At 35.5% G+C, this 24,238-nt stretch overlaps 1 protein-coding gene across 1 annotated transcript in view; it reads left to right on the top strand.

Moving 5' to 3' along the window:
- The window catches only part of IL6ST (interleukin 6 cytokine family signal transducer), a 49,709-nt gene extending 28,554 nt beyond the window's left edge, over positions 1–21,155 (top strand). The window contains exons 8-17 of the mRNA XM_068535351.1: positions 44–203; positions 2,165–2,247; positions 3,252–3,462; positions 4,048–4,230; positions 6,020–6,121; positions 6,309–6,455; positions 6,727–6,867; positions 11,423–11,519; positions 15,237–15,318; positions 16,179–21,155. Of these exons, the coding sequence (XP_068391452.1) occupies positions 44–203; positions 2,165–2,247; positions 3,252–3,462; positions 4,048–4,230; positions 6,020–6,121; positions 6,309–6,455; positions 6,727–6,867; positions 11,423–11,519; positions 15,237–15,318; positions 16,179–16,919 (1,947 nt within the window). The 3' untranslated portion in view covers positions 16,920–21,155. The remainder of the gene's footprint in view (positions 1–43; positions 204–2,164; positions 2,248–3,251; positions 3,463–4,047; positions 4,231–6,019; positions 6,122–6,308; positions 6,456–6,726; positions 6,868–11,422; positions 11,520–15,236; positions 15,319–16,178) is intronic.
- The last annotated feature ends 3,083 nt before the right edge of the window (positions 21,156–24,238 follow it).

The following is a 24,238-nucleotide window of genomic DNA, read 5'->3' as shown; positions in this document are numbered from 1 at the left end:
ATACCTTTGGGTTTTTTTTTTGGTCGATTTGCTTTGTTTTCAGATTCCTCCTGAAGATACAGCATCTACCCGATCTTCATTCACTGTCCAGGACCTTAAACCTTTTACAGAATATGTGTTTAGGATTCGTTGTATGAAGGAAGATGGTAAAGGATTTTGGAGTGACTGGAGTGAAGAAGCGAGTGGGATCACATATGAAGATAGTAAGTAAATAAGTATATGAAGAAAAAAGCATTGGAATTCTGACTATAAATTATGTCTGGTTTTAATAATATAGATCTCATTGCTTCTTATTTTGTGATCATTTTATTCAAACTGATATTTTACACTTTTTAAAGGATATCAAGTATAAAATCTAATATAAATTATTGATAGTACAAATCTTTTTGATACCTAATTAAAGAAAATTATGGAATAGTGTCTTAGATACCATGAGAAAACCATTAACTTAACGGTTTGTAAATGCAGAACATTTTATTAAAGGAGAGGAGTCCAGAAATATCTCTAACTAGAATCATATCCTGAATCGTTAAAAATCACACTATCTAGCAAAATGTGCTTTAGACCCTCACTATCAAAAAGATACTTGTACTATAGTTTTTATTCTTTTTTTTTTTTTATCAGTACTTAATAAGCCCCTGGAGAAGCATCCTGGCATTTTGGTTGGTTGATTTATTTTCATTTTCCCTTTCTTTCTCCTGATAATACAGTGTATATAGTGTAGAATCCAAAAGGCATAGAAGGATACACAATGTAAAATAAAATTCCTTGCCCAAAGCAGCTAATGTTAATTTCTTCCGTAGCCATCAAGAAATAATCCTATGGCATATAGTTTTTTTTGTTGTTTTTTTATCTTTTTTTCGGAACATTTTCCTATCATGGTCACCCTCTTTAGGTGTCAGTGGCAGCATCCATGGCTTTAAAATCTTCCCTACCACCTGTATCCCTTCACTTCCATGGAGCTCTTCCAGAGGTTTCATGAGAGTTACATGAATTGAGAATGTCAAAGTCAGAAAAGTAAAGTACCTTTCTCCACCAAGAATTTTCTCTCATTTTGATAAATGCCAGGAAAGAAAGTAATCCTACTATTGCTGGTTTGGGAATCCTCGATCAGATCCCTTTGTCTTGGTCAGGAATTCTTAAACTGATATTCTTAGGGCCTTTAAAAGTACTTGGGTCAGTTTGGGGGAGTTCTTGAACTACTTCAAAATGTTGACAAAATATTGTGGTTAGTACTTGTGTGAATTTTCTGGAGCTATGGTACATAACCTTGTCAAATCAAAGAGATATCTGGTGTCCAAAAAGTTATGAACCATTGGATGATGCTTTTCTTCAAATTAGTGAAAGAAGCTTCTAGGTCCTCTTTGTATTAGGAACCATTTCCAGCCCGTAAAATTTCCTTTATAACTTCATGTTCTTTATTCTTTCGGGGTGCTGCACTGTACTCATGTATATATCTATTTGAACTCCTGTACCAGCAGCTTTTTCCCCAGCCTTCCTGGTCTGCCTTTCCTCTTTTCTCTGTTTTGTCACCTGTAATTACCTCTTCATGATCAGCACATCACTGCTTAGATTTCATTCAGATCCTTTTTTATTCTGTTGAATACCATATTTTGCAATTATATTGATACAAATTTTGAATTTTTAAAACCTAATTATCAGCATTTGATGTTTTGTAAAGTGCTTTTTCACATGGTTGGTGATTATTACAACAATCCTGTGAATTCATTTTTGTAATATCCCATTACATTGACTCATCCAACATAAAGTAGTAAACTTATACTACATTTAACTCCATTAATTTTGTCTTCTATTCTTAAATGTGTGCATTTAGGGGTTTTAAGCATGTATTTAAATATGATTTTTCAGTTTGATTTTTAGCAATAAGAAATAGTGATACATCTTTGGTTATTGCTTAGGATATATTTGTACCTTTAACATTTTAAGATTACAAAAGAGTTTCAATGTAATCTAAATCATCAAGCTATCACCCTGACTAAAGGAAGACCCAGGCATATCATGCTGGGGTGGGAAAAGGCTGGTATAAAGAAAGAGTTAGAGACACCGTATGATTGGAGGGCAAGAATATTAAGAACAAAGTAAGAGAATAACTTCTAGGATTTTATTTTATTGTTATAATAAAAAGTTTATGTCATCTCCTTAGGACCATCCAAGGCACCAAGCTTCTGGTATAAGATAGAGCCATCTCATACTCATGGCTGTAGATCTGTACAACTCATATGGAAGGTAAAAAAAATTGCCTATTTATATCCTTTTATCTCATATAAATATATTTTATATGGTGTTATGAGTGGAGCTTAATTTTTGATATCTATTTGATAACTATTTTTAATAAATAGAAACACAAAGCTTTATATATACTATAAAAAAGTCAGGTTCCTAAACTACAGGTGATACCTCATAGATATTTCAGCATAGTTCCGTGAAAGTTCTATGAGAAGAGGGGCCTTGTGTTTTTTTTTTTATAAATTTATTTATTTTTGGCTGCATTGGGTCTTCGTTGCTGTGCACAGGCTTTTCTCTAGTGGCGGTGAGCGGGAGCTACTCTTTGTTGTGGTGCGTGGGCTTTTCATTGCGGTGGCTTCTCTTGTTGCAGAACACAGGCTCCAGGTGCACGGGCTTCAGTAATTGTGGCACGTGGGCTCAGTAGTTGTGGCGCATGGGCTTAGTTGCTCCACAACATGTGGGATCTTTCCCGGACAAGGGCTCAAACCCGTGTCCCCTGCATTGGCAAGCGGATTCTTAACCACTGCACCACCAGGGAAGTCCTAGCAGCCTTGTTTTTTACCAAACTTTCCTCAGTGCCTCATAGAAAATAATTAATCAATGTTTTGGGCAATCAAAGTATATGCTGGTAATAGGAAATAAAGTTGTTGTGCACTCCATAAATGTTCATGAGTGGATCATACTAAAATAAGGTAGAAAGAAAAATACTCAAGACATAAAATAATTTAGGCCAGCATAGCCACAGTGCAGAATTGTGTAGAGAACGAAAGGCTAACAGAATGGTGCTTTCCCTCGTAGTTGACGTCATGCTTTTTGAAGTCAGTCTTCATTCAGTGTGTAGTAGTTTTACTTCAGTAGTGAGTTCAAAGTAAGGTTGCCAGTCCCTTCCAATTAAATATTCAGAGATTTGACATAATAGCAGAATTTGTGAACATGAAGAAAAACTGATTAACTTTATTCAAGATTTATGAAATACATTTTTAAAATAAATTATTTTATTATAGACATTGCCTCCTTTTGAAGCCAATGGAAAAATCTTGGATTATGAAGTGACTCTCACAAGATGGAAATCACGTTTACAAAATTACACAGTTAACGACACAAAACTGACAGTAAACCTCACAAATGATCGCTACATAGCAACTCTGACAGCAAGAAATCTGGTTGGCAAATCAGATGCATCTGTTTTAACTATCCCTGCCTGGGACTTTCAAGGTTTGTGTCCCTGAGATGGAGGCTGACTTATGAATGGGAAAGGGTAGTTAGGTATGGACAGGGCTCCTGTAAAAAAATGTAAGTATTCTAAGACTGTCTCCTCAGTATCAACAGTGATCATATTTTTAGAAGTCGGTCAGCAGCCAAACCTGGTCCATCATTTTGTGGCTTACTTAAACTTTGCAGTAAGCTACTTAATTCATTTAAGCATTTTCTGATTATTTATCTTTTTTTAAATATATTTTTAAGGTTTTAGGAACTTTATATGTATATGACTTAAATATACTGTTTTTCTATAGCTTTATCTGTAGCTTTCAAAGAAGAAAAACATTGCAACTTACGTACACAAAACACTTGAAGAACTTTGGGAAAGGAAGAATTTAAGTTCCAAAATAAGTTGACTATTTACTTTACATGTAAATTATAATAAAGTGCTTTTATTCATGTAAATACATGTTAATATTATATGCTACAAAAACGTGATAGCAAGATAGATCACATGGTTATGGAAATGAATGTAAAATACTGGAATATCAAATTTTTAATGTTCATTTGTCATATCAGTATTCAAACTTTGTTTTAAAGCTACTCACCCCATAACGGATCTTAAAGCATTTCCCAAAGATAATGTGCTTTGGGTAGAATGGACTGCTCCAAATGAATCTGTAAACAGATATGTACTTGAGTGGTGTGTGTTATCAGATAAATCGCCCTGTGTCCCAGACTGGCAACAAGAAGATGGTACTGTACATCGCACCTATTTAAGAGGTATACCTGGCTACAAACATTTAAGTTGCTGTCCTTTTTCTAGCTCTTTAGACAGATTTTTCTTTTACATATTCTTTTCTGCTTTGTAGGCTTTGTGGTCCATTGAAAAGATATCCAGTTTATCATAGTTACTAGTTACGTCTTGTGTACTAGATTTGTGACTCTCAGCAAGTCACACTTAACCTCTCTAAACTGCAGGGTCTGTTTATGGACTAAGTGGGGTTAATACTATCTTCTTGTAATATTCCACTATTGTTTTGATCATCAAAGGAATGTTCACAAAACTGTAAAGTAAGAGAAATACAAGATAATCCAACCTCTGTTGCTAATAGTATCTCTGTACCTGATTCAATTCCCTCATTCTTTAATGAGAAAATATTTTCCCTGAGCATCTAGATGGCTTGTTAACTTCTTATAGCTGTTGAAGAAGCGAAGCAGAACTAGAACTTAGATTTCCTTGTCTTTTAAACTGCAAGTACTAATGAAGGACAGAAAGTAATGTATTATAGAGCCCCAAAATGGGTTGCTTTCATTGTAAGATACTACTTATCAAGTGATACAACAACTTTAAAGAGAAAACAGAGCATTCAGTTTGTATGTGTGTAAAGAAGGATAGCCATTAGAATTCAGCTACAAATAATATGATTAATCAGAGAAAACATGTTAACAAAGATATACCATATATCTTTATATATAGCCATAAGGTTAATGAGCTTTATTCATAACATAGGCTGTTTGGCCCTCATTAACCTATTATTTAATATATAGTTTTACTAATCCTGGTTGTCTAGTTTATCAACCTTATCCAAATAAAAGCAAGGTGGAGCTAGAGAGGAGATAGATTGATAATAACTGGACAACAGGAACTTTTACTATAGCATACCGTAGGTTCTGGAGACCTTCAGGTTGTGCAGGTATCCCCACATAGCTCAGTAGGCCTGATAAAACATCACTGTATTACAGCAGAATGTACAAAGATTATCTTCTTGATAATATTGAATCATCAAGAAAATTAACTCTCTTTAAGAAATCAAAAAAGCATATGTCACTTCATGCATAATAGTTAAGGAAATGTAATTCTTGTTGAAAGTACAAACTTCAGTGTAACAAAAAGAAATTTTTTGCTATTGTGTGCTGAAGGGATAGATAGATTGCTTTGTTAATTTGGAGAGAGTATAAATAAAGGAAACATTTAAGATAATTTTTTCTTTTAAAATTATGTTACTTTCTGGGAGAAGTAACACTAATTCTTGTTTTCCCAGTCACCTGACAAACCACAGCCATTAGCGCTTTCCCTAGCTCTGATTAGTGACATCTTGCACTTAGGCAGTTCTCAGAGAAGTAGGTAAAATGTACAAAAATTGCCAAACTCTAAGGAAGACCCAGGATAATTTGAGATCAGTGTTTTATAAATCCTGAATATAAATGCAATCATTACTTTTATTGACAGTATAAATATTTTTTATTCACTGTATTGGCAATAAAAGTAACCTTTTATTTTCAAACAGTTTTATTCTGTTAAGCTTGAATCCAGGACACAAAAGGCAATGCTTACTTTAAAAAAAGGAAAGTTCAGTGGTAATAATTTTATAATGTATGCAGACGTCAAATTATTATTTAGTATACCTGAAATATGTTGTACATCAACAGTATTTCAATTTTAAAAAATGAATGAAAATAAAAGAAAGTTCAGTGGTCGTGAAATTATAATGTAAAAGTAAGTAATGGAATTAATTAGGTTTTTTTCACTATAGGGGAAAAAATGCTTAATCCACTATTCTTACTTCAGGAAACCTAGCAGAGAGCAAATGTTATTTGATAACAGTCACTCCAGTGTATGCTGATGGACCAGGAACCCCCGAGTCTATAAAGGCATACCTTAAACAAGCTCGTAAGTCCAGACCTACTTTCTTTGAAAAATGTTGAGTTTTTTAACTAACAAAGACATTTTATCCCTTTTAAATAAGGATATGTCTTATTATGTTCAAATAATTTCATGATAATGAAATTTTACGAAGTCTTAATGATTTACTAAATTCTAATGATTTTCAGTTGGTAAATACCCTATTCTGTTTCAGCACCTTCCAAAGGACCTACTGTCCGGACAAAAAAAGTGGGGAAAAATGAAGCTGTCTTAGAGTGGGACCAACTTCCTGTTGATGTGCAGAACGGATTTATCAGAAATTATACTATATTTTATAGAACCATCATTGGAAATGAAACTGGTAATAAAACTATATCAGCTATTAAGAATCAGGTGTTTTTTCTTAAGCTTTTAAATACTAATTTGTCTCACCTTATTCTGTTATACATCTTAGTATAGCATATTATCCTCAGAAAAGAGATACCTGAGAATATGCTTTATGGTTGCTTTCATGGTCCTGTTAAAGAAACATTGTTTTCTAGTAAAATATGTTTTAATACATTCACAATGTCAAATATAGGCCAAACCAAGCAGGAGTAGTTGAATAAAGCACACTTACTGATTTCTTCCAGCTGTGAATGTGGATTCTTCCCACACAGAATATACACTGTCCTCTTTGACTAGTGACACTTTGTATATGGTACGAATGGCAGCATATACAGACGAAGGTGGAAAGGATGGTCCAGAATTCACTTTTACTACACCAAAGTTTGGTAAGAAATAATGATGTTTGATCTTTCTTTTTTTCTCTTTTTTCTTTTTAAAATTTAATCAGACTAAAAATGGGCTTAATTTATATGCTAAAATTTTGTTTAAAGTGCATTTTTGGATTCATATAAATGAAGTGTTCATAAATTATGATTTTTATATTGTTGTTTATCTGGTTTTGGTTATGTCTTTAAACTACAGAAAAATTTTTCCTTACTTTTTTTGTTGTTTCTTTAATTGTCTCTGACTGATTTCACTTGTACTCTGTAAATCCCAAAAGAATTTGTATATCTTTCTAAATGGGTTCACTTTTTCACTGGCAAAAGTTGGATGTGGTCTTTCTTCTCTTGTTCTTCCTCTTATGGGCAGGTTGCTATAAAGACTAGTCCACCCTTGCGGTCTCATTTCCATACCTCCAGCTCAGTCTTTATTTAACCTGCTGAAACCAGGCTTCCAACCCACCACTCCACTGAAACCTCTCTAGTGTCACTCATAGAAGACCCCTTAGTTGTCCTATCCAATGCATGCTTTGTAGTCATCTTTTTTTTCCTGCGCTTCCCAGCATATGACCCTGTTGGCCTGTTCATCCTTGAAACTGTCCCTTCCCTTCGTTTGTTTTTCTTATAGCACTCTCCTGAGTCTCCTCCCTGTCTGGTGCTTTCTTCTTGGTCTCCTTTTCTGCTCTTTTAAATGTTTTATATTCTCCAGAGCTCTGTTCTTGGCACTGTTTTCTTATTTGCCTATTCAGATTCCCTGCCTATGACTTCAGCCATCCTCTCTTCCCTTCCCAAATACATTTTTCTTTCTTTGTTCCATGCCACAACTCTTGGCCAAAGCCAGAAATTTAGGTGCAATTGTAGTAAGTTTCTTCATATCTTTTTCACTTACATAAACCAAGTATCCAGTCCAGTAGATCGTGCCTTCTAATTACTGCTTGTGCATGTGCTTTCATAATCTCTTTCTTTGACCCTAAACTTCTCATCATTTTCCCCACCTTTTTGTCTTTTCCCAGTACGTGGCCCTATACCTTTTCTTGTTTTGGCTATTCCTGTAGCCTCCCTAAAGCAGACTTAAACTGCATTCTTTCCTGTATCTACTACATTTTGAATCATTATAGAAATTACCTTATTTTATTGTAATTGTATTTGTAACACCCACACCCAAGCACCAAGACAGTGAATGATAAATAATAAGCTATTTATCATATAAATAAATAAATCACTCAACCATATTCCTCATTGGTTGAATGATTGCTGAGTGAGCAAATAAGTAGATAAGTGACTACATAAGATAGATATTAAAAGATCCTGAGCTTTGCTGTGATGGCCAATAATGAATATAGTCTATGGGATAAGATTTGTGGTGACATGTTTGTAGAATATATATGTAACAAATACAGGTTTCCCCCGCCATCCAAAAGTAGAGCATTCCTATGAAACCTTTCATAAGCCAAAGTGGTGTAGAGCAAAGAGTATTCCCCACTTTTGGAAAGTTCACATTATGCCACTTCACTTTCACGAAAGACCTATGTTAGTACACTAACAAGCTTTTTTCATAAATTTATTTCTGTTAGCAAAAACAGACATTAATGTAATTTATGAAAAAAGCTTGTTAGTATACTGATGTAGGTCTTTCCTGAAAGTGAAGTGACATAATGTGAACTTTCCAAAAGTGGGGGGATACCTGTAATATTTGAAATAAAACTTTGTGCCATGATCTTTAAAAAATAGTAATAATAAACTTTAAAAATATTATCCTGATTATAAAAGTAGTGTTCATTATAAGGAATTTAGACTATACAGTAAAATACAAAGAGGAAGAAAAATCACTCCTGATCCCTCATCCAAAATAATCTCAACATATTTATGTATCCTTCTAGTCTTTTCTATGCATACATTTTTTTCCAAAAACAAAATCATACTTATTAGTATTACTTCATCATCTGCTTTTTCCTCTGACCTATCTATTGTTTTATGGATTCATTATGGCTACTTCACATGGCATGGAATTTGCTCCCAAGGACCATATAGCTTAGTTGAAGAAATATGGTACAAGTAAACAAAACAGAGAGACATTTGAGCCATGTAGATAGTAAATAGAGCAGGAATTTAAAGATATCTGTAGTGGGGAGTTTTACCTTCAAAGATTTTGTGGGAAGACAGTACTTGAGCCTTGAAGTTAAGATGTGGACAGATAGGAAGAAGAAGGCATCTTAGTTCAGCATGAGCAAAGGCCCAAGGCATGAAATCTTAGTTCAGCATGAGCAAAGGCCCAAGGCATGAAATCTTAGTTCAGCATGAGCAAAGGCCCAAGGCATAAAATCTTAGTTCAGCATGAGCAAAGGCCCAAGGCATGAAAACATAGTAAGCAGAAGTTCAGCACCCATAAAGGAGAGGATCTGCCTGACTTTGATTTGGCATATGTATGAGAACCTTAGCATTCAGGAATTAATATTTTCCAACCTATAGTTTATACCTGAGCCTTTATCTGATTTCTCGGTTCCTATCATGCTTTGTAGGAGGTAAAGTTACTTACAAAGGGATACGTGTGGTGGAAAGATAAGACTAAGTGAATACTGTATGACTGTAGTACTACTTTCATACATTTTTCCTGCAAAAGACTAGTTACAGGGGGCTGGAGGAGTTAACCAGAAACAACCATAGGTAAATCATTAAAAAAATATCTAATATAAATTGTCCCAATTAGTGATTCATTTGATTAATAAGTCCTCTTTTATTTTATTTTTTTATAGATCTTTATTGCAGTATAATTGCTTCACAATACTGTGTTAGTTTCTGTTGCACAACAAAGCGAATCAGCCACATGCATATACATGTCCCCATATCCCCTCCCTCTTGAGCCTCCCTCCCATCCTCCCTATCCCACCCCTCTAGGTCATCGCAAAGCACTGAGCTGATCTCCCTGTGCTATGCGGCTGCTTCCCACCAGCCCACTATTTGACATTTGGTAGTGTATATATGTCGATGCTACTCTCACTTCGCCCCAGCTTCGCCCTCCCACCCCATGTCCTCAAGTCCATTTTCTATGTCTACTTCTTTATTCCTGCCCTGCAACTAGGTTCACCAGTACCTTTTAATTTTTTTTAAAGATCCCATATATATGCATTGGCATACAGTATTTGTTTTCCTTTCTGACTTACTTCACTCTGTATGACAGACTCTAGGTCCATCCACCTCACTACAAATAACTCAGTTTCATTTCTTTTATGGCTGAGTAATACTCCATTGTATATATGTGCCACATCTTCTTTATCCATTCATCTGTCAGTGGACATTTAGGTTGGTTCCATGTCCTGGCTATTGTAAATAGTGCTGCAGTGAACATTGTGGTACATGTCTCTTTTTGAATTACAGTTTTCTCAGGGTATATGTCCAGTAGTGGGATTGCTGGGTCATATGGTAGTTCTATTTTTAGTTTTTTAAGGAACCTCCATACTGTTTTCCATAGTGCTTGTATCAATTTACATTCCCACCAACAGTTCAGGAGGGTTCCCTTTTCACCACACCCTTTCCAGCATTTACTGTTTCTAGATTTTTGATAATGGCCATTCTGACCGGCGTGAGGTGATACCTCATTGCGGTTTTGATTGCAGATAGGGATTCATGTGGTATTTAGGGATCTCAGGCTTGCTGCTTTTTAGATGATATTATTCCTACTTCTGCCACTCCTTGTGCCTGTTAAGATTCTCCTAAAATTCTTAGCCCTATGTCAGATTTATCATCTTTTTGAAAATAGTAAATAACTATTAAAAATTTTGCCTGAATTGTATATTTTTATTTCTTATAGAAGATTACATTTATAGTTCAATTATTGAGATTGTTTAAAGCTTTCCCAGGGACTTCCCTGGTGGCGCAGTGGTTAAGAATCCGCCTGCCAATGCAGGGGACACGGGTTCGATCCCTGGTCCAGGAAGATCCCACATGCCGCGGAGCAGCAAAGCCCGCGCGCCACAACTACTGAAGCCCGTGTGCCTAGAGCCCGTGCTCTGCAACAGGAGAAGCCACCACAGTGAGAAGCCTGCGCACTGCAACAAAGAGCAGCCCCTGCTCACCGCAACTAGAGAAAGCCAGCACGCAGCAACAAAGACCCATCGCAGCCAAAAATTAATTAATTAATTAATTTTAAAAAAGAAAAGGCTTTTCCAATTCTACCCAGTAGTTCTAGAACTCAAAGATAAGCTTTTGCTGAGATTCTGCTGAGTGCAGACCATAAATGTAATAAATAGGTTTGAAAGCTCTTACCAGGTAGCTAGATTATCTATCCAGTAAACTGAACTAATCAGTTTATTCCACCAGCCAACATATATTTTATGCATACTATGTGGTCAGGTTACTGTGTAAGGTGTAAGTAGCTAGGATATGATTTACCAAGGGGGAAGGGACGGGGGAGAGAAACACCTTTAAGTTTGAAAAGGTTGTCAAAAAATATTAGGATGGTATTTCATCTTTTCAACAGTAATCTGGTTGGGAAGTTGCATTATTTCTCTTTCGCGTATGTGTCAACAGTTATTTTCTTTCTTTCCCCTTTCTGTTTTTTTAGCTCAAGGAGAAATTGAAGCTATTGTTGTACCTGTTTGCTTAGCATTCCTATTGACAACCCTTTTGGGAGTATTATTCTGCTTTAATAAGCGAGACCTGTAAGTACCTGTATTCATATTTTTGCATTTTCCCCCACCTTTATTGATCTATAATTTACGTGCAATGAAATTCATCCATCTTAAGTATACAGTTTAATGAATTTTTGTAACTGTATATAGATGTATAACTACCACCACACTCAAGATAGAGAACATTTCCATCACTCTAAAAAGTTTCTTCATTCTGTTTTGTACTCTGTCCTCTCCCTCAGCCCCTGGCCCCAGCAATCACTGATCTGCTTTCTCTGGTTGCAGTTTTACCTTTTCCAGGATTTCACATATATGGAATCAAACATGTAATTTTTGTGTTTGATGTCTTTCACTTGACATATTTTTGAGATTCATCCATGTTGTTGCATATACTAATATTTTTCTTGTTATTGCTTAATAGTATTTTATAGTATAGAGATATCAAAATTTGTTTACCCGTACACCTATGATGAAAGTTTATGTTGTTTCTTTGATTTGTGGCTATTACGAATAGCTAAAATATGTATGTGTTGCTATGAACATTCACATACAGATCTTTGTGTGACGATATATTATTATTTATCTTGAGTAAATACTTAGTAGTGGGATTGCTGGGTCATATGGTAAGTACATATTTAACTTTATAAGAAGCTGTCAAACTGTTTTCTAAAGTGTTTGTACCATCTTGTATTCCCACGAGCAATGTGAGAGTTCCATTTGTTCCATATCATCCCCAATTCTTGGTACTGACAAGGTTTTTAATTTTAGCTATTCTTTCTCATGGGTTTGTAGTGCTATCTCATTGTGGTTGTAACTTCTGTTTCCCTGATAACTAGTAATAGATCTTTTCATGTGCTACCTATACATCTTCTTTTGTGGTATGTCTTTTGAAATCTTTTGCCCATTTTTAAATTGGGTGATTTGTCTTGTTAATATTGAGGTTTAAGAGTTCTTTATATATCTGGTTACAAACTTTTTGTCAAATATATGTTTTGCAAATTCTGAACTGTAGCTTGCCTTTTTATTCTCTTAACTGTGACTTTAGAAAAGCAAAAGTTTAATTTTGATCAAGTCCATTTTATCAGGGTTTTTTTTTTTTAATGGTTCTTGCTTTTTATGTCCTGTTTAAGAAATCTTTGCCTAACCTAATGTCACAAATATGTTCTCCTATATTTTCCTCTAGAAGTTTAATCATTTTAGCTCTGTGCTGTGATCTATTTAGAATAAATTTTTGTGCATGTTGTGAAGTCAGGGTCAGAGTTTTTTCCCATAGATATCTAGTCATTCCCAGCATCATTTATTGATAAGGCTATCTTTTCCTATTGAATTATCTTGAACCTTTGCCAAAATCAATTATCCATATAAGTCTGGATCTATTTGTGGACTCTCAATCCTGTTCCATTGTTCTATATGTCTGTTCATCCTGATAATACGTGGTCTTGATTTATTATAGCTCTATAGTAAGTTTTGAGACCAGGTGGTCGAATTCCTCCAATATTTTTTTTCAAAATTATTTTTGCTAGGTTCTTTGCCTTTTCATATAAATTTTAATATCAGCTTCTAAATTTCCTTTAAAAATCTGTTAGAATTTTTATTGGAATTTTATTGAATCTGTCCATCAGTTTAGGGTAAAATGCAATCTGAACATGAGTTCACATGTTCATGAGTCAAATAAATCTTTCAGTACATGAACGTGGTATATATCTCTATACTTATCTTGGTTCCTTTTGCAATGTTTTGTAGTTTTCAGGCCTTGCACATCTCATGTTAAATTTATTCCTTCCTAAGTGTTTTTTTGTGTGTGTGCTATTATAAATAGAATTTAAATTTTTTTTATTTTCTAATTGTTCATTGCTAGTATATTGAAAAGTACAGTTGATCTTGTAAATGTATTGGTCTTGTATACTGAGATCTTCATAAATTAATTTAGTCACTTTTTGGATTTTCTTCATGCACAGTCAAGTCATGCTGCCTGCAAGTAAAGATTCCAGTCTTTATACTTTTAGTTCTTTTCATTATTGTACTGGCTAAGACCTTCAGTACTATGTTGAATAGAAGTGGTAAGAGCCAACATCTTTCCATTATTACTGATCTTAGGCGAAAAAGCGTTCAGTCTTACACCATTGCATGTTATGTTAGGTGTAAGTTGAGGAAGTTCTTATATTTATGTTTTGCTAAGAGTTTTTGTCATGAATGGGTATTGAATTTTGTCAAATGCTTTTTCTGCATCTGTTGAGATGAGCTTATGATTTTTCTCCTTTCATAAATATGGTGAATTTTATTCATTGATTTTCAGGTGTTATGCCTTGCATTCCTTGGATTTTGCTAGATTCGGTGTGTTAATAATTTTTGCATTTTTATGTTCATGAGTGATATTGGTTTGTCCTTTTTGTGGTGTCATTGTGTAGTTTTGGATTCGGGGTAATACTAATTATCTCATAAAATGAATGGCCTCAGGACATATTACCTCTATTTTCTGGGAGAGTGTGTAGGGTTGGTATTATTTCCTCTTTAAATGTTTGATAGAATTCACAAATGAAGCCATCTGGGCCTGCTATTTTCTTTGTGGGGAGGTTTTTAATTAAAAATTGAATTTCTTACAAGTATAGGGCTATTGAAGTTTTCTTTTTCTTTTATCTGTTTTGGTAATTGGTGTCTTTCAAGGGATTCATCCATTTTTTTTTTTTTTTGGTTGGTCAGTTCATTTAGGTTGTTAACTTTATTGCTTTTTATATTATGTCCAGATTTCATAGTTGTTCCTGCAGGACAGTCTGTTAGGATCTTATTACTCATCTTTATTTGAACTTATTCTCAAGATGACTCATTTCCTGTGTACCTGTGTACACTATGGACCTCTAATGTTGGGCTAGGGACTCCTCTATTAAGGTAAAGATATTTAAATAGGTTTTTGATGATGGGGGATATCCTGAATTCATTGTTAGCCTTTTCTTCCTTGTGAAAAATCAAATTTATTTTATCTTGTACCAATGTGAAAATTGAACATTTTTGGGTTTTTGTTTTGGGGAGAGAAGGTATACCACAATTTTTTGTGACCCTGGCTAAAGTTTTTAAGTGTTGTTGTTGTTGTTAATTTATTTTATTTATTTTTGGCTGTGTTGGGTCTTCGTTGCTGCGCGCAGGCTTTCTCTAGTTGCGAGCAGGGGCTACTCTTCATTGCAATGCATGGGCTTCTCATTGCGGTGGCTTCTCTTGTTGTGGAGCACGGGCTCTAGGCGCACGGACTTCACTAGTTGTGGCACGTGGGCTCAGTAGTTGTGGCTCGTGGGCTCTAGAGCACAGGCTCTGTAGTTGTGGCACACCGGCTTAGTTGCTCCGTGGCATGTGGGATCTTCTCAGACCAGGGCTCGAACCCGTGTCCCCTGCATTGGCAGGCAGATTCATAACCGCTGTGCCACCAGGGAAGCCCTTTAAGTGGTTTTTATTGCAGAATTTAATTTCAGAGATTTTTAAAAATTGAATAATGATTACCAGCTTTAGTCTTATAAACAAACAAACACTTTTTCTTTAAGGATAAAGATTAAGATCCTTATGCATTTTTAACAGTATTTCTATTGGTTACAAGAAAAATAACGTTTTTGTTAGCTTTGGGATACAGCAGGTATTTTTTGTTTATTTAATTGGATTGGTTTGATTCTTAAGATTCTTGGATGATAATGTTTAGAAATAGGGACTATTCATTGTTTATTACATGTGGTTCTACATATGAGATATTTCTTTTCTCTCCAGAATTAAAAAACACATCTGGCCTAATGTTCCAGATCCTTCAAAGAGTCATATTGCCCAGTGGTCACCTCACACACCTCCAAGGGTAAGATGAAATATTTCTGACTTACTTGTAATACACAAGCATATTAGGATATATTATAGAGTTCAAGCAAAAGATAATACTGAATCGAAACGTAGATGAAAATAGTACATAAATGAGAATTTTAGTCAAAATTTAAAATAATACTTAATGTATTCTAGGAGTTTATTATCACCATAGCATATTTGTCCTTATATTCCTAATTCTATTTAGTATACATTAAAAATATTTGATTGAACTTGTAAGTTGAAAACCTACTATGTTTTAATGCTGCTATGTGATAATTCTGTTGTAAGGCAAGCATTTTAGATTGTGTATTAAAATAAAATTTTAAATCTACCATTTTAACATGATTAAATGGCTTCTGGAAACCTACAGTAAATTCCTTGAACTTCCCTAAAGGGGAAATGATTTGTACTTATTATCTTCTGACAGTCCGTTAATTTTAGATTAACAGATGATTGAAATGTATATCCTATGAAACTTCAGTCATTTGAGTTTGATTTAATGTTTTCCTCATTTTTCTATCCAATTAATCCTAGGCTGCCCAGACTAGGCATGAAATATGAAATTTTATTTCTAGACCTTTAAGTTTATCAAAATGTAATACCAACAACAATATTGATTTAGAATTCTGAGGAAATACAGCCTAATTCATACTTTTTAGAATCATTTCACAATGTCCGTGATTCACGTGATTTAGTTAGTGATATAGATTATCTCTGCACCATTAAAAGTTACTGAGACGTTTCAGAGCTTCATTACTCTGTGGCTTTAACTAATATGTCGTATGTAATTATTTATTTCAGAGTTTCTAAATGAACATGCACCATAGGTAATAATTCATTTTCTCTTTTTTTTAGCATTTTAATTCAAAAGATCAGATGTATCCAGATGGCAATTTCACTGATGTAAGTGTTGTGGAAATAGAAGCAAATGACAAAAAGCCTTTCCCAGAAGATCTAAAATCATTGGACCTATTCAAGAAGGAAAAAATTAATACTGAAGGACACAGCAGTGGTATTGGAGGGTCTTCATGCATGTCGTCATCTTCTAGGCCAAGCATTTCTAGCAGTGATGAAAATGAATCTGCACAGAATACTTCGAGCACTGTCCAGTATTCCACTGTGGTACATAGTGGCTACAGACACCAGGTGCCATCGGTCCAAGTCTTCTCAAGGTCCGAGTCCACCCAGCCCTTGTTAGATTCTGAAGAACGGCCAGAAGATCTACAGCTGGTAGAGAATGTGGATGGCAGTGACGGCATTTTGCCCAGGCAACAGTATTTCAAACAAAACTGCAGTCAACATGAAACCAGTCCAGATATTTCGCATTTTGAAAGGTCAAAGCAAGTTTCATCAGTCAATGAAGAAGATTTTGTTAGACTTATACAGCAACAGATTTCAGATCATATTTCACAGCCCTATGGATCTGGGCAAATGAAAATGTTTCAGGAGGTTCCTGCAGCAGATGCTTTTGGTCCAGGCACTGAGGGACAAGTAGAGAGATTTGAAACAGTTGGGATGGAGGCTGCAATTGATGAAGGAATGCCTAAAAGTTACTTACCACAGACTGTGAGACGAGGTGGCTACATGCCTCAGTGAAGGACTAACTCCTGTTACAACTTTGGAAATACCTGTAAAGTAAAGCTAAAAATATTTTATCTGTGATTTCAGATCTTCACTCACTGAAGATGATCATTTGCCCTTAAGGACAAGAAGGTACTGTCCTCCCATGTGGGCTGTTTCCATTCCAGAATATCTGGGATTTGACTTCAAGCACTACATAAACTGACTTCATCCTCCAAATAGCTGAATGACTGTGCTGTTTCAGGATGTTTGCACTGAAGAAAAACAAAGCTTGTCTGAAATTTATAAAGTGAAACTTTTTGTTTTGCTATCTAGAAAACAGAGGGTATTTAAATTAAAAGCAGTGGTAAACTTAGCACAGCTATACTGATTTTAATGAGAATAGTCATCAAATATCAAATCTTGGGGAGAATTAGCATAAAAATTAGAGGAGCAAGGTCTAGACCCTCTACTTCAAGTGACAACATAATTTAAAGAGTCCAGATGGTACAACTAATATGAGCCTAGCTTTTGTTGTCTGACAAAAAAAAGAAAAAAATTGGGCTCATTTATAATCATACCAACATATAAAATATTAGTTCTCGTCCATTGGTAGTGATGCTGCCAGTTACTGGAGAAAAGGAATTCTGGAGTTTTAACTTGGCAAACTAAAAATATTAATTTTTCAATATTAGACAATAAGTAAATTTTCAAACATTTGCTTTCTATCACTGTTGACAACCTCTGAAGATCCATTTCACACACTCAGCAGAGGGTCCAGATAAGAGCTAGGAATGAATGCGACGAACTATCTTAAACATTTAAAAAATTCTTTGCCGTTTATAAAGGCTTAAATTGTTAACACTTTTCTATACATGTATACGAACATTATTGACCCTTCTTGTTAAGACATCAGAGAATTTGGTTGATGAAGCACTTTATACAGTATGTCTTCACCTTAAAATGTGTTTTGATTTAATATGCTTTGTTTTTAAGTAGGCCAAGATTGAGTTTTTTCTTTCTTTCTAGTAGGTGTTTGAAGCAGACTAATAAGTTAGAGGACTTGGGCAATACTCACCAAAACAAACAAAGCACCGCCCCAAAAATGTACATATTGATCTTAGGAAATATCACAGTTAGCAAATATCCTTATTGTAGAGGCACTTAATGAAGAGAGAGTATTTTAATGTCTGCCAGTTCTGAGGTAGGTGAAACTTAGTTCTACATGATGATTTAGGAATATTTTAAACCTCTTCCCACATGTTCTGTTCTTCAGGGGAAAAGTGAGTCGGGCTTCCAGAGTTTAGCACTAAACTCACTTTCACATTTATGTTATTCCCTACCCACCACGTTTGACAAGGAAGCAGGGGCTAAAGCTAGGAGCTGAGTAAATAAGAAGAAATTGTCATGTGGTTGACTACTGCTGCCAAGTAAGTTTGTGTTGTTTTTCTGTCATATTTAAGTTACAGAAACCAAGCCAACTTAAAATAGTTTGTAGAGGTTATTGAAGAATAAAAGGCTGAGAAAAATTAGTACACATTTACAGTTGAGATGTAATTCAACTCGTTACTCTCAATATTGTTCACATTAGACTTGCTGTTGTGCTTTATCCCTTGTATTCTTGCCTGATACTTTTCAGAGTTCTTTCTCATATACAGTCTTTGCGAGACAGAGCAGACGCTTTATTCTGATATATCCAGTTCTACTTTAGGCAAAACCAACATGAGGTTGGTAGAATGTCAGAATTAGTAGTAGATGAGGAAAATTAGGCACAGACAGGTCAGGTTGGAACAGAGAGACCCCGAACTCACACACACTACACACTACAAGGTAATAAGCATTACCACCATTTAAGTTGGTCGTCAAAGGCTGGTCCAAATCAGGACAAGATTTATCTTGCTAAATGTCAACAGATTTATATCTATTACATTTTTCATTTGCTCAAAATAAGTAGTCATGTTGTTATAACCATGTTTAGCTCTAACCTTCCTCCTAACAAATAGCAGTGTTGCGAAGAACATTTTAGTGTGGAAATTGTATGTGGGAGGTGGGCAGTTATAAAATGTGAACTCATGATCTATGGGAATCAGAACAAATAGTTATTTAAGAAAGGACATCATATAAGCAAATTTGTATGTTGAAACTTGTATAGAATATGGTGCAGTGAGTGAATGCCCCCCAGCCACAAAAGCACTTTAGGCATATTAAATGGACATAGTTACTGTGCAAAACTTCATTCAGGAAATAAATATATTTATGTAATATACATCTTTGCCCCAAAAGAGAAAAGGAATCATGAAACTTAAGTACAAAATTACTTTCATAAGGCATGTCTTAGAATAATCTGTCTTGATATATGTAAATTATATTTTAGGTAGTCCCAGAAACAAATCCAGTTAATTTATGTGAAAATTAGACTATGTTTAAGATAGTGGATAAACTACTCATTAAATATCTAGTATCCAAAAATTTGATGCAGTTGCCCTCTTGTAAGATTAAAAAAATAATAAGCATATGTTACATGTGTTGTTATTGTAATTTGATTGTTACAGGTGTCTTTGGTATCCTACCCTCATCCTTCATAAAGGCATGAGGCTAAATAACTGTTGGAAAACTGTCAGACTTCAAACCCACTAAAATCTAAAAGTTTAATTCTTTTTTAACATGGATCATTCAGCACTAGGGAACATACCCAACATGTGAGCAGAAGCAAAGGAAAAAGCAGAATCATTCACGTGTTTTGTGTTCACATGTGTTCTGTGCCTAGTTGTTTGTTTAATTTCAACCTTTTTCTTTGATAAGAGGTTTTTTTTTTAACACACGAAGTCATCCAAGACCCTAGTTTATTTTGAAGTTAAGGGTTAATGAAGTTGAAATATACTTTTAAAACATATATTTATGAAAAGTCAAATTTAAAGTGGAACATCTAAAATAGCACTATAAATAGAAATCAGATTTTAAAAGACATCTTTTTTCTACTCACATAGTTTAGTTAAAATCATGACATAAATTTAGAAATAAAATAATTATATGGTAGAATTCCCTAAAATATTTCTGTTAACTGGCATGTACTGACCAACTATAAATTAAGTAGGAGAACTCTTCCTAATCTATTCCATTATATTCCACACCAATCTCCTCCTCTGTTTGGTGTTAGGAACAAATTTCTATACCATGCATTTCTGTTTCAGTAGTTCTTTGTTGAAATGGGTAAAATGTCAAAATAATAAGCTACATAAAACTTAAAGTTCAATTGTTTAAAAATATTGGGATAGCTTTCTGTTGTAGGTTGTGTTAGATTCTATTGCCCAGGTAAGATTACTTTAAATTTTTTTTTGCACTTTTTTGTAAACTAAAAGAATATGAAGCCATAAAATGGCAAGATATTTAGGCTTAAGAAATTTTAAACTAGCAAACTTACAGCCTAATTCTATAAACCGGTCCTTGGTAGCCGTTCCTTTTCAGGCTATTTATAAACAGAATTTAGATGTACGTCAAAACAAAACTTTCCAAAGCTAAATGTAATATCTTTTGGGTTAATCTATTTTTTTTTCATTGTATATATGCTACTTGTATGTGTATTCCCACGATATTCTAATATGCATTGCATTAAAAATAAAAAGGCAGCTCTGGATGAGCTCTTTTGTTACCTATTTCTAAATTTTTTAATAAGGCTTTTTGTAGTCAGTAGTTCCTTAAAACGGGTTAAACTTCATTACACAGTTCTTTAAAGTTGATAGATCATGATGAAAATGAATTTAAGGCCAATGGTGATAGATGTTACAGACCTTTTATCCCTTAAACATAAGCTTTGAGAATGATAACTACATGCTTCAGATGCTGTTACATGAGTATCAAAATGTAATGTGTCAGAAATAAAGGGATAGTTTAAAGGTGGATATTTGAAAATTCTTTAGTCTTAGTATATATATATATATATATATATATAGAATAGTATACTCTAAAAATAAGTGTGCAATTTACTAGTACTACAGTACAGTGAGTAGCATTAGGTATGTCTCCTATTTATACCCTATGTCCCATTTAATTGTAAGTGCAATCCTTTTAAGTTCACTTGCTCTTTTACCCCGACCTAATCTAACTTCATATAGAAGGCTTGTCTAGAAAGAGTATTGTATGTATTTTCACTTTTGCACAGTGAATTGCATGTGCAACTTGTAACCACAGCTATTGTTTTTATGTTGACATAACTCTTAAATGTTATATATCAGCTCGCATCCTTTAAGTAAATTTAATAAATTCTTAACTCAGTTTTTTTCTGGGTGTGGTCACTACCAGATGTCATTAAACACAATGTTTAAGGTAACAGTATTTATCATTACTGGTGTTGGGCCTTTGTGTAAACTAGGTGGTTTTTAAGGGTTCTGTGGCTTTTTAAATGCTCATTTAGCATAATGGATAGGGTTTAGAAGAAAATCAATACCCTATCTCGGCCTTAATAAATACAGATTCGGAGGTGGCAAATTCACTTACCATTTTTCTGGATTTACTAAGATGATTTCTGGAATCCCAGCATCTTACCTCCCACTGGATATTTTTTAACTGGGTTGCCAGGGGACCAACCAAGTACAGAGGTGCTGTGCCATCCTGTGGCCTGTCTGTGCCCACACTACTAGAGTCTTGTCACAGTGAGGCACGAAGCCCATTGATCCACAGCAGCCCACTGCTACCCCCTGAGGTTGCTGAGTAGTAGTGTATGAAAGTAACAGTTCCACCTGGGAGGAAATCTGAACTACTAGATTTGTGTCTTCACATTGTGATTTTATCTTAAATATGCAGTAAATGAAAAACCCACAAACACACAAGTTAACTTCATCCCTTCACATATATACTAAAGGTTGTAGAAATAGCATCTTGGGTTTGGGCTATGTGTTTGTTTAAAATCTTCGGCTGTGGCTCTTACGGGCTCAGCCTGACTTCTTTGTGGTACCTCTTGTCTAACCCTAATTTATATTATGGATCCAATCCATCCTACTGCCAAAAAGATTACAGAGTTCCCTCAGCATTCAGTTTCCCTAGCCCAGAGACAGAGAAGCAATTTTAACTTCTGGTTTAAACTTTTTTCTTTTTAAATTAATATAAAACATTCCTTCCATGCTTTCAAAATATAAACAAGAGTACAACAAACTGTGCTCTTACAGAGATGTTTAAGTCTAGTTAAACATGCTCTGGTTACTTCATAGAGTACAGAAGAGAAGGAGAAAAAGAGACCTGAGGTGGAAAGAGAAGGAAGTGTGGAGAAGCAGAGGGAAGCAGGTAGTGACCCCAGGTCAACAGCTCATGCCCCCATTGCTGCTCATTTAGGTTGGCTGCTGGCCGACCTAGAAAGACCTTCGAAAGGCTACTTGGTTCCTCAACAGCTTAAAGCAGTTCTATCTACACTGAAGGAGAAAAACCTACCTTTAAATTCAAAGTTCAAAATTTTTTAGATTATAGTTATTTTTTCCCAATTGCTAAAAAGGTTTCAAACAGATGGGAAGGCATAGCTTAGTTTTAGAAATCTGTGGACATTCAAAACCCAATTCTTCTACATTTGTCCCTTGTGACTCTGGTTTTGTCATTTTACGTGTCAGAACTAAGTTTAACTAGAATTGTCTTTCCTCATTCTTGAACATTTGTTTAAAAACATTAAATGGCTTTTATTTATACATTTATGCATTTGTTGAAATTAGAATCCTTCCAGGATAATGTGGTGAGATACATAGTGGGAATCCTCACACACAAAAATAAAAGGGGAAAAAGAAGACAACTCAGATCAAGCATTTCTCGCTCCGGCTACCTCATCAGCGAGGGCTGTGGATGGTCCTTTTGATACAGAGTGGCCAGATTAACCAAGCTGTCAAAAGTGATTTATTCCCCAGAGCACTGGTTCAAACACTGAATGAGATGATCCCACCCCTTGACTCAGTCCAGGCTTCCTTTGCTAGAAGAATCTTTTTTTTTTTTAACATCTTTATTGGAGTATAATTGCTTTACAATGGTGTGTTAGTTTCTGCTTTATAACAAAGTGAATCAGCTATACACGTACATATATCCCCATATCCCCTCCCTCTTGTGTCTCCTTCCCACCCTCCCTATCCCACCCCTCTAGGTGGTCACAAAGCACCGAGCTGATCTCCCTGTGCTATGCGGCTGCTTCCCACTAGCTATCTGTTTTACATTTGGTAGTGTGTATATGTCAGTGCCACTCTCTCTGCTAGAAGAATCTTAACGGTTAAAGATGAAACTCATAAGTACACACCTGGATCCTGTCCTTATAGGAAATTGTTTTCCCTACAGTTTTGGCTAAAGTCAGAAAAAACCTGTTGACTAGTGATAGCTTTTAAGTGAATATCAACTTCTCTGGAACTGGTTCTGTACGCTTCCAGAAAGGGGATCATGGTTTTAAATGAATGGCCTGAAAGAGAATATTTAAGTAAAAAGGTAGTCAAAGGCACTGAGATTCTGACAACAGAAAGAACTCTGCAGGAGCATTTAAAGAATGAAAAGGCAGGGACTTCCCTGGTGGCTCAGTGGATAAGACTCCACGCTCCCTGGTCAGGGAAGTAGATCCCACGTGCATGCCGCAACTAAGAGTTTGCATGCCACAACTAAGGAGCCCAAGTGCTGCAACTAAGGAGCTGGCAAGCTGCAACTAAGGAGCCTGGGACCCGCAACTAAGGAGCCCGCCTGCCGCAACAAAGGAGCCCACGTGCTGCAACTCAGGAGCCCGCCTGCCGCAACTAAGACCTGGTGCAACCACATTAATTAATTAAAAAGAAAGAACCCCCCCCCCAAAAAAGGAATGAAAAGGCAACCACTCTTCCCTATAGGTCAAAGTCAGTGTGGATTTTGCTCCATGTTCAATCTAGACTTACAAACACCTGAGCTACCAGCAGGCACCAGAGCCCAGGAAAGGAGCTCTGAGAACATCTAAGTTCCACGTTTAGAATTGTGACTAGAAATTGTTGGCTGCTCATGTTGCTGTGGCGAGGGGCCCTTCCCTGCCCAAGACATTCCTGATCACCTACTGGAGGCCATGCTGGTGCAGGGTGTATACAGGTTAACAAATGCACACCATCTACGGAATGTTCACTTTGGGTCATTAAATCCTTGAAAAACTCGAGGTAAATACCAGAACCATTTAGACTCATAGGCTCAGAAAAGAACAACTCACTCAGGGTCTTATGGTTGACAGAGAGGAGAAGGGGCTCCAACTCCAGCCTGACTGCAAAGCCTATATTCTCTGCCACGTATACCAACTGTACCCAACCGCTCTTAGCAAAACCCTGGATGGTGGGCATGCTGGAAGGCCAGCTTGTACAGGAATGCACTTCTGTTTCCCAGACCTTGTT

Source organism: Eschrichtius robustus, chromosome 2 (assembly GCF_028021215.1).
Source record: "Eschrichtius robustus isolate mEscRob2 chromosome 2, mEscRob2.pri, whole genome shotgun sequence".
NCBI lineage: Eukaryota > Metazoa > Chordata > Mammalia > Artiodactyla > Eschrichtiidae > Eschrichtius > Eschrichtius robustus.
The sequence above is the reverse complement of the archived record's forward strand: the minus strand, read 5'-3'. Positions and strand labels throughout refer to the sequence as shown.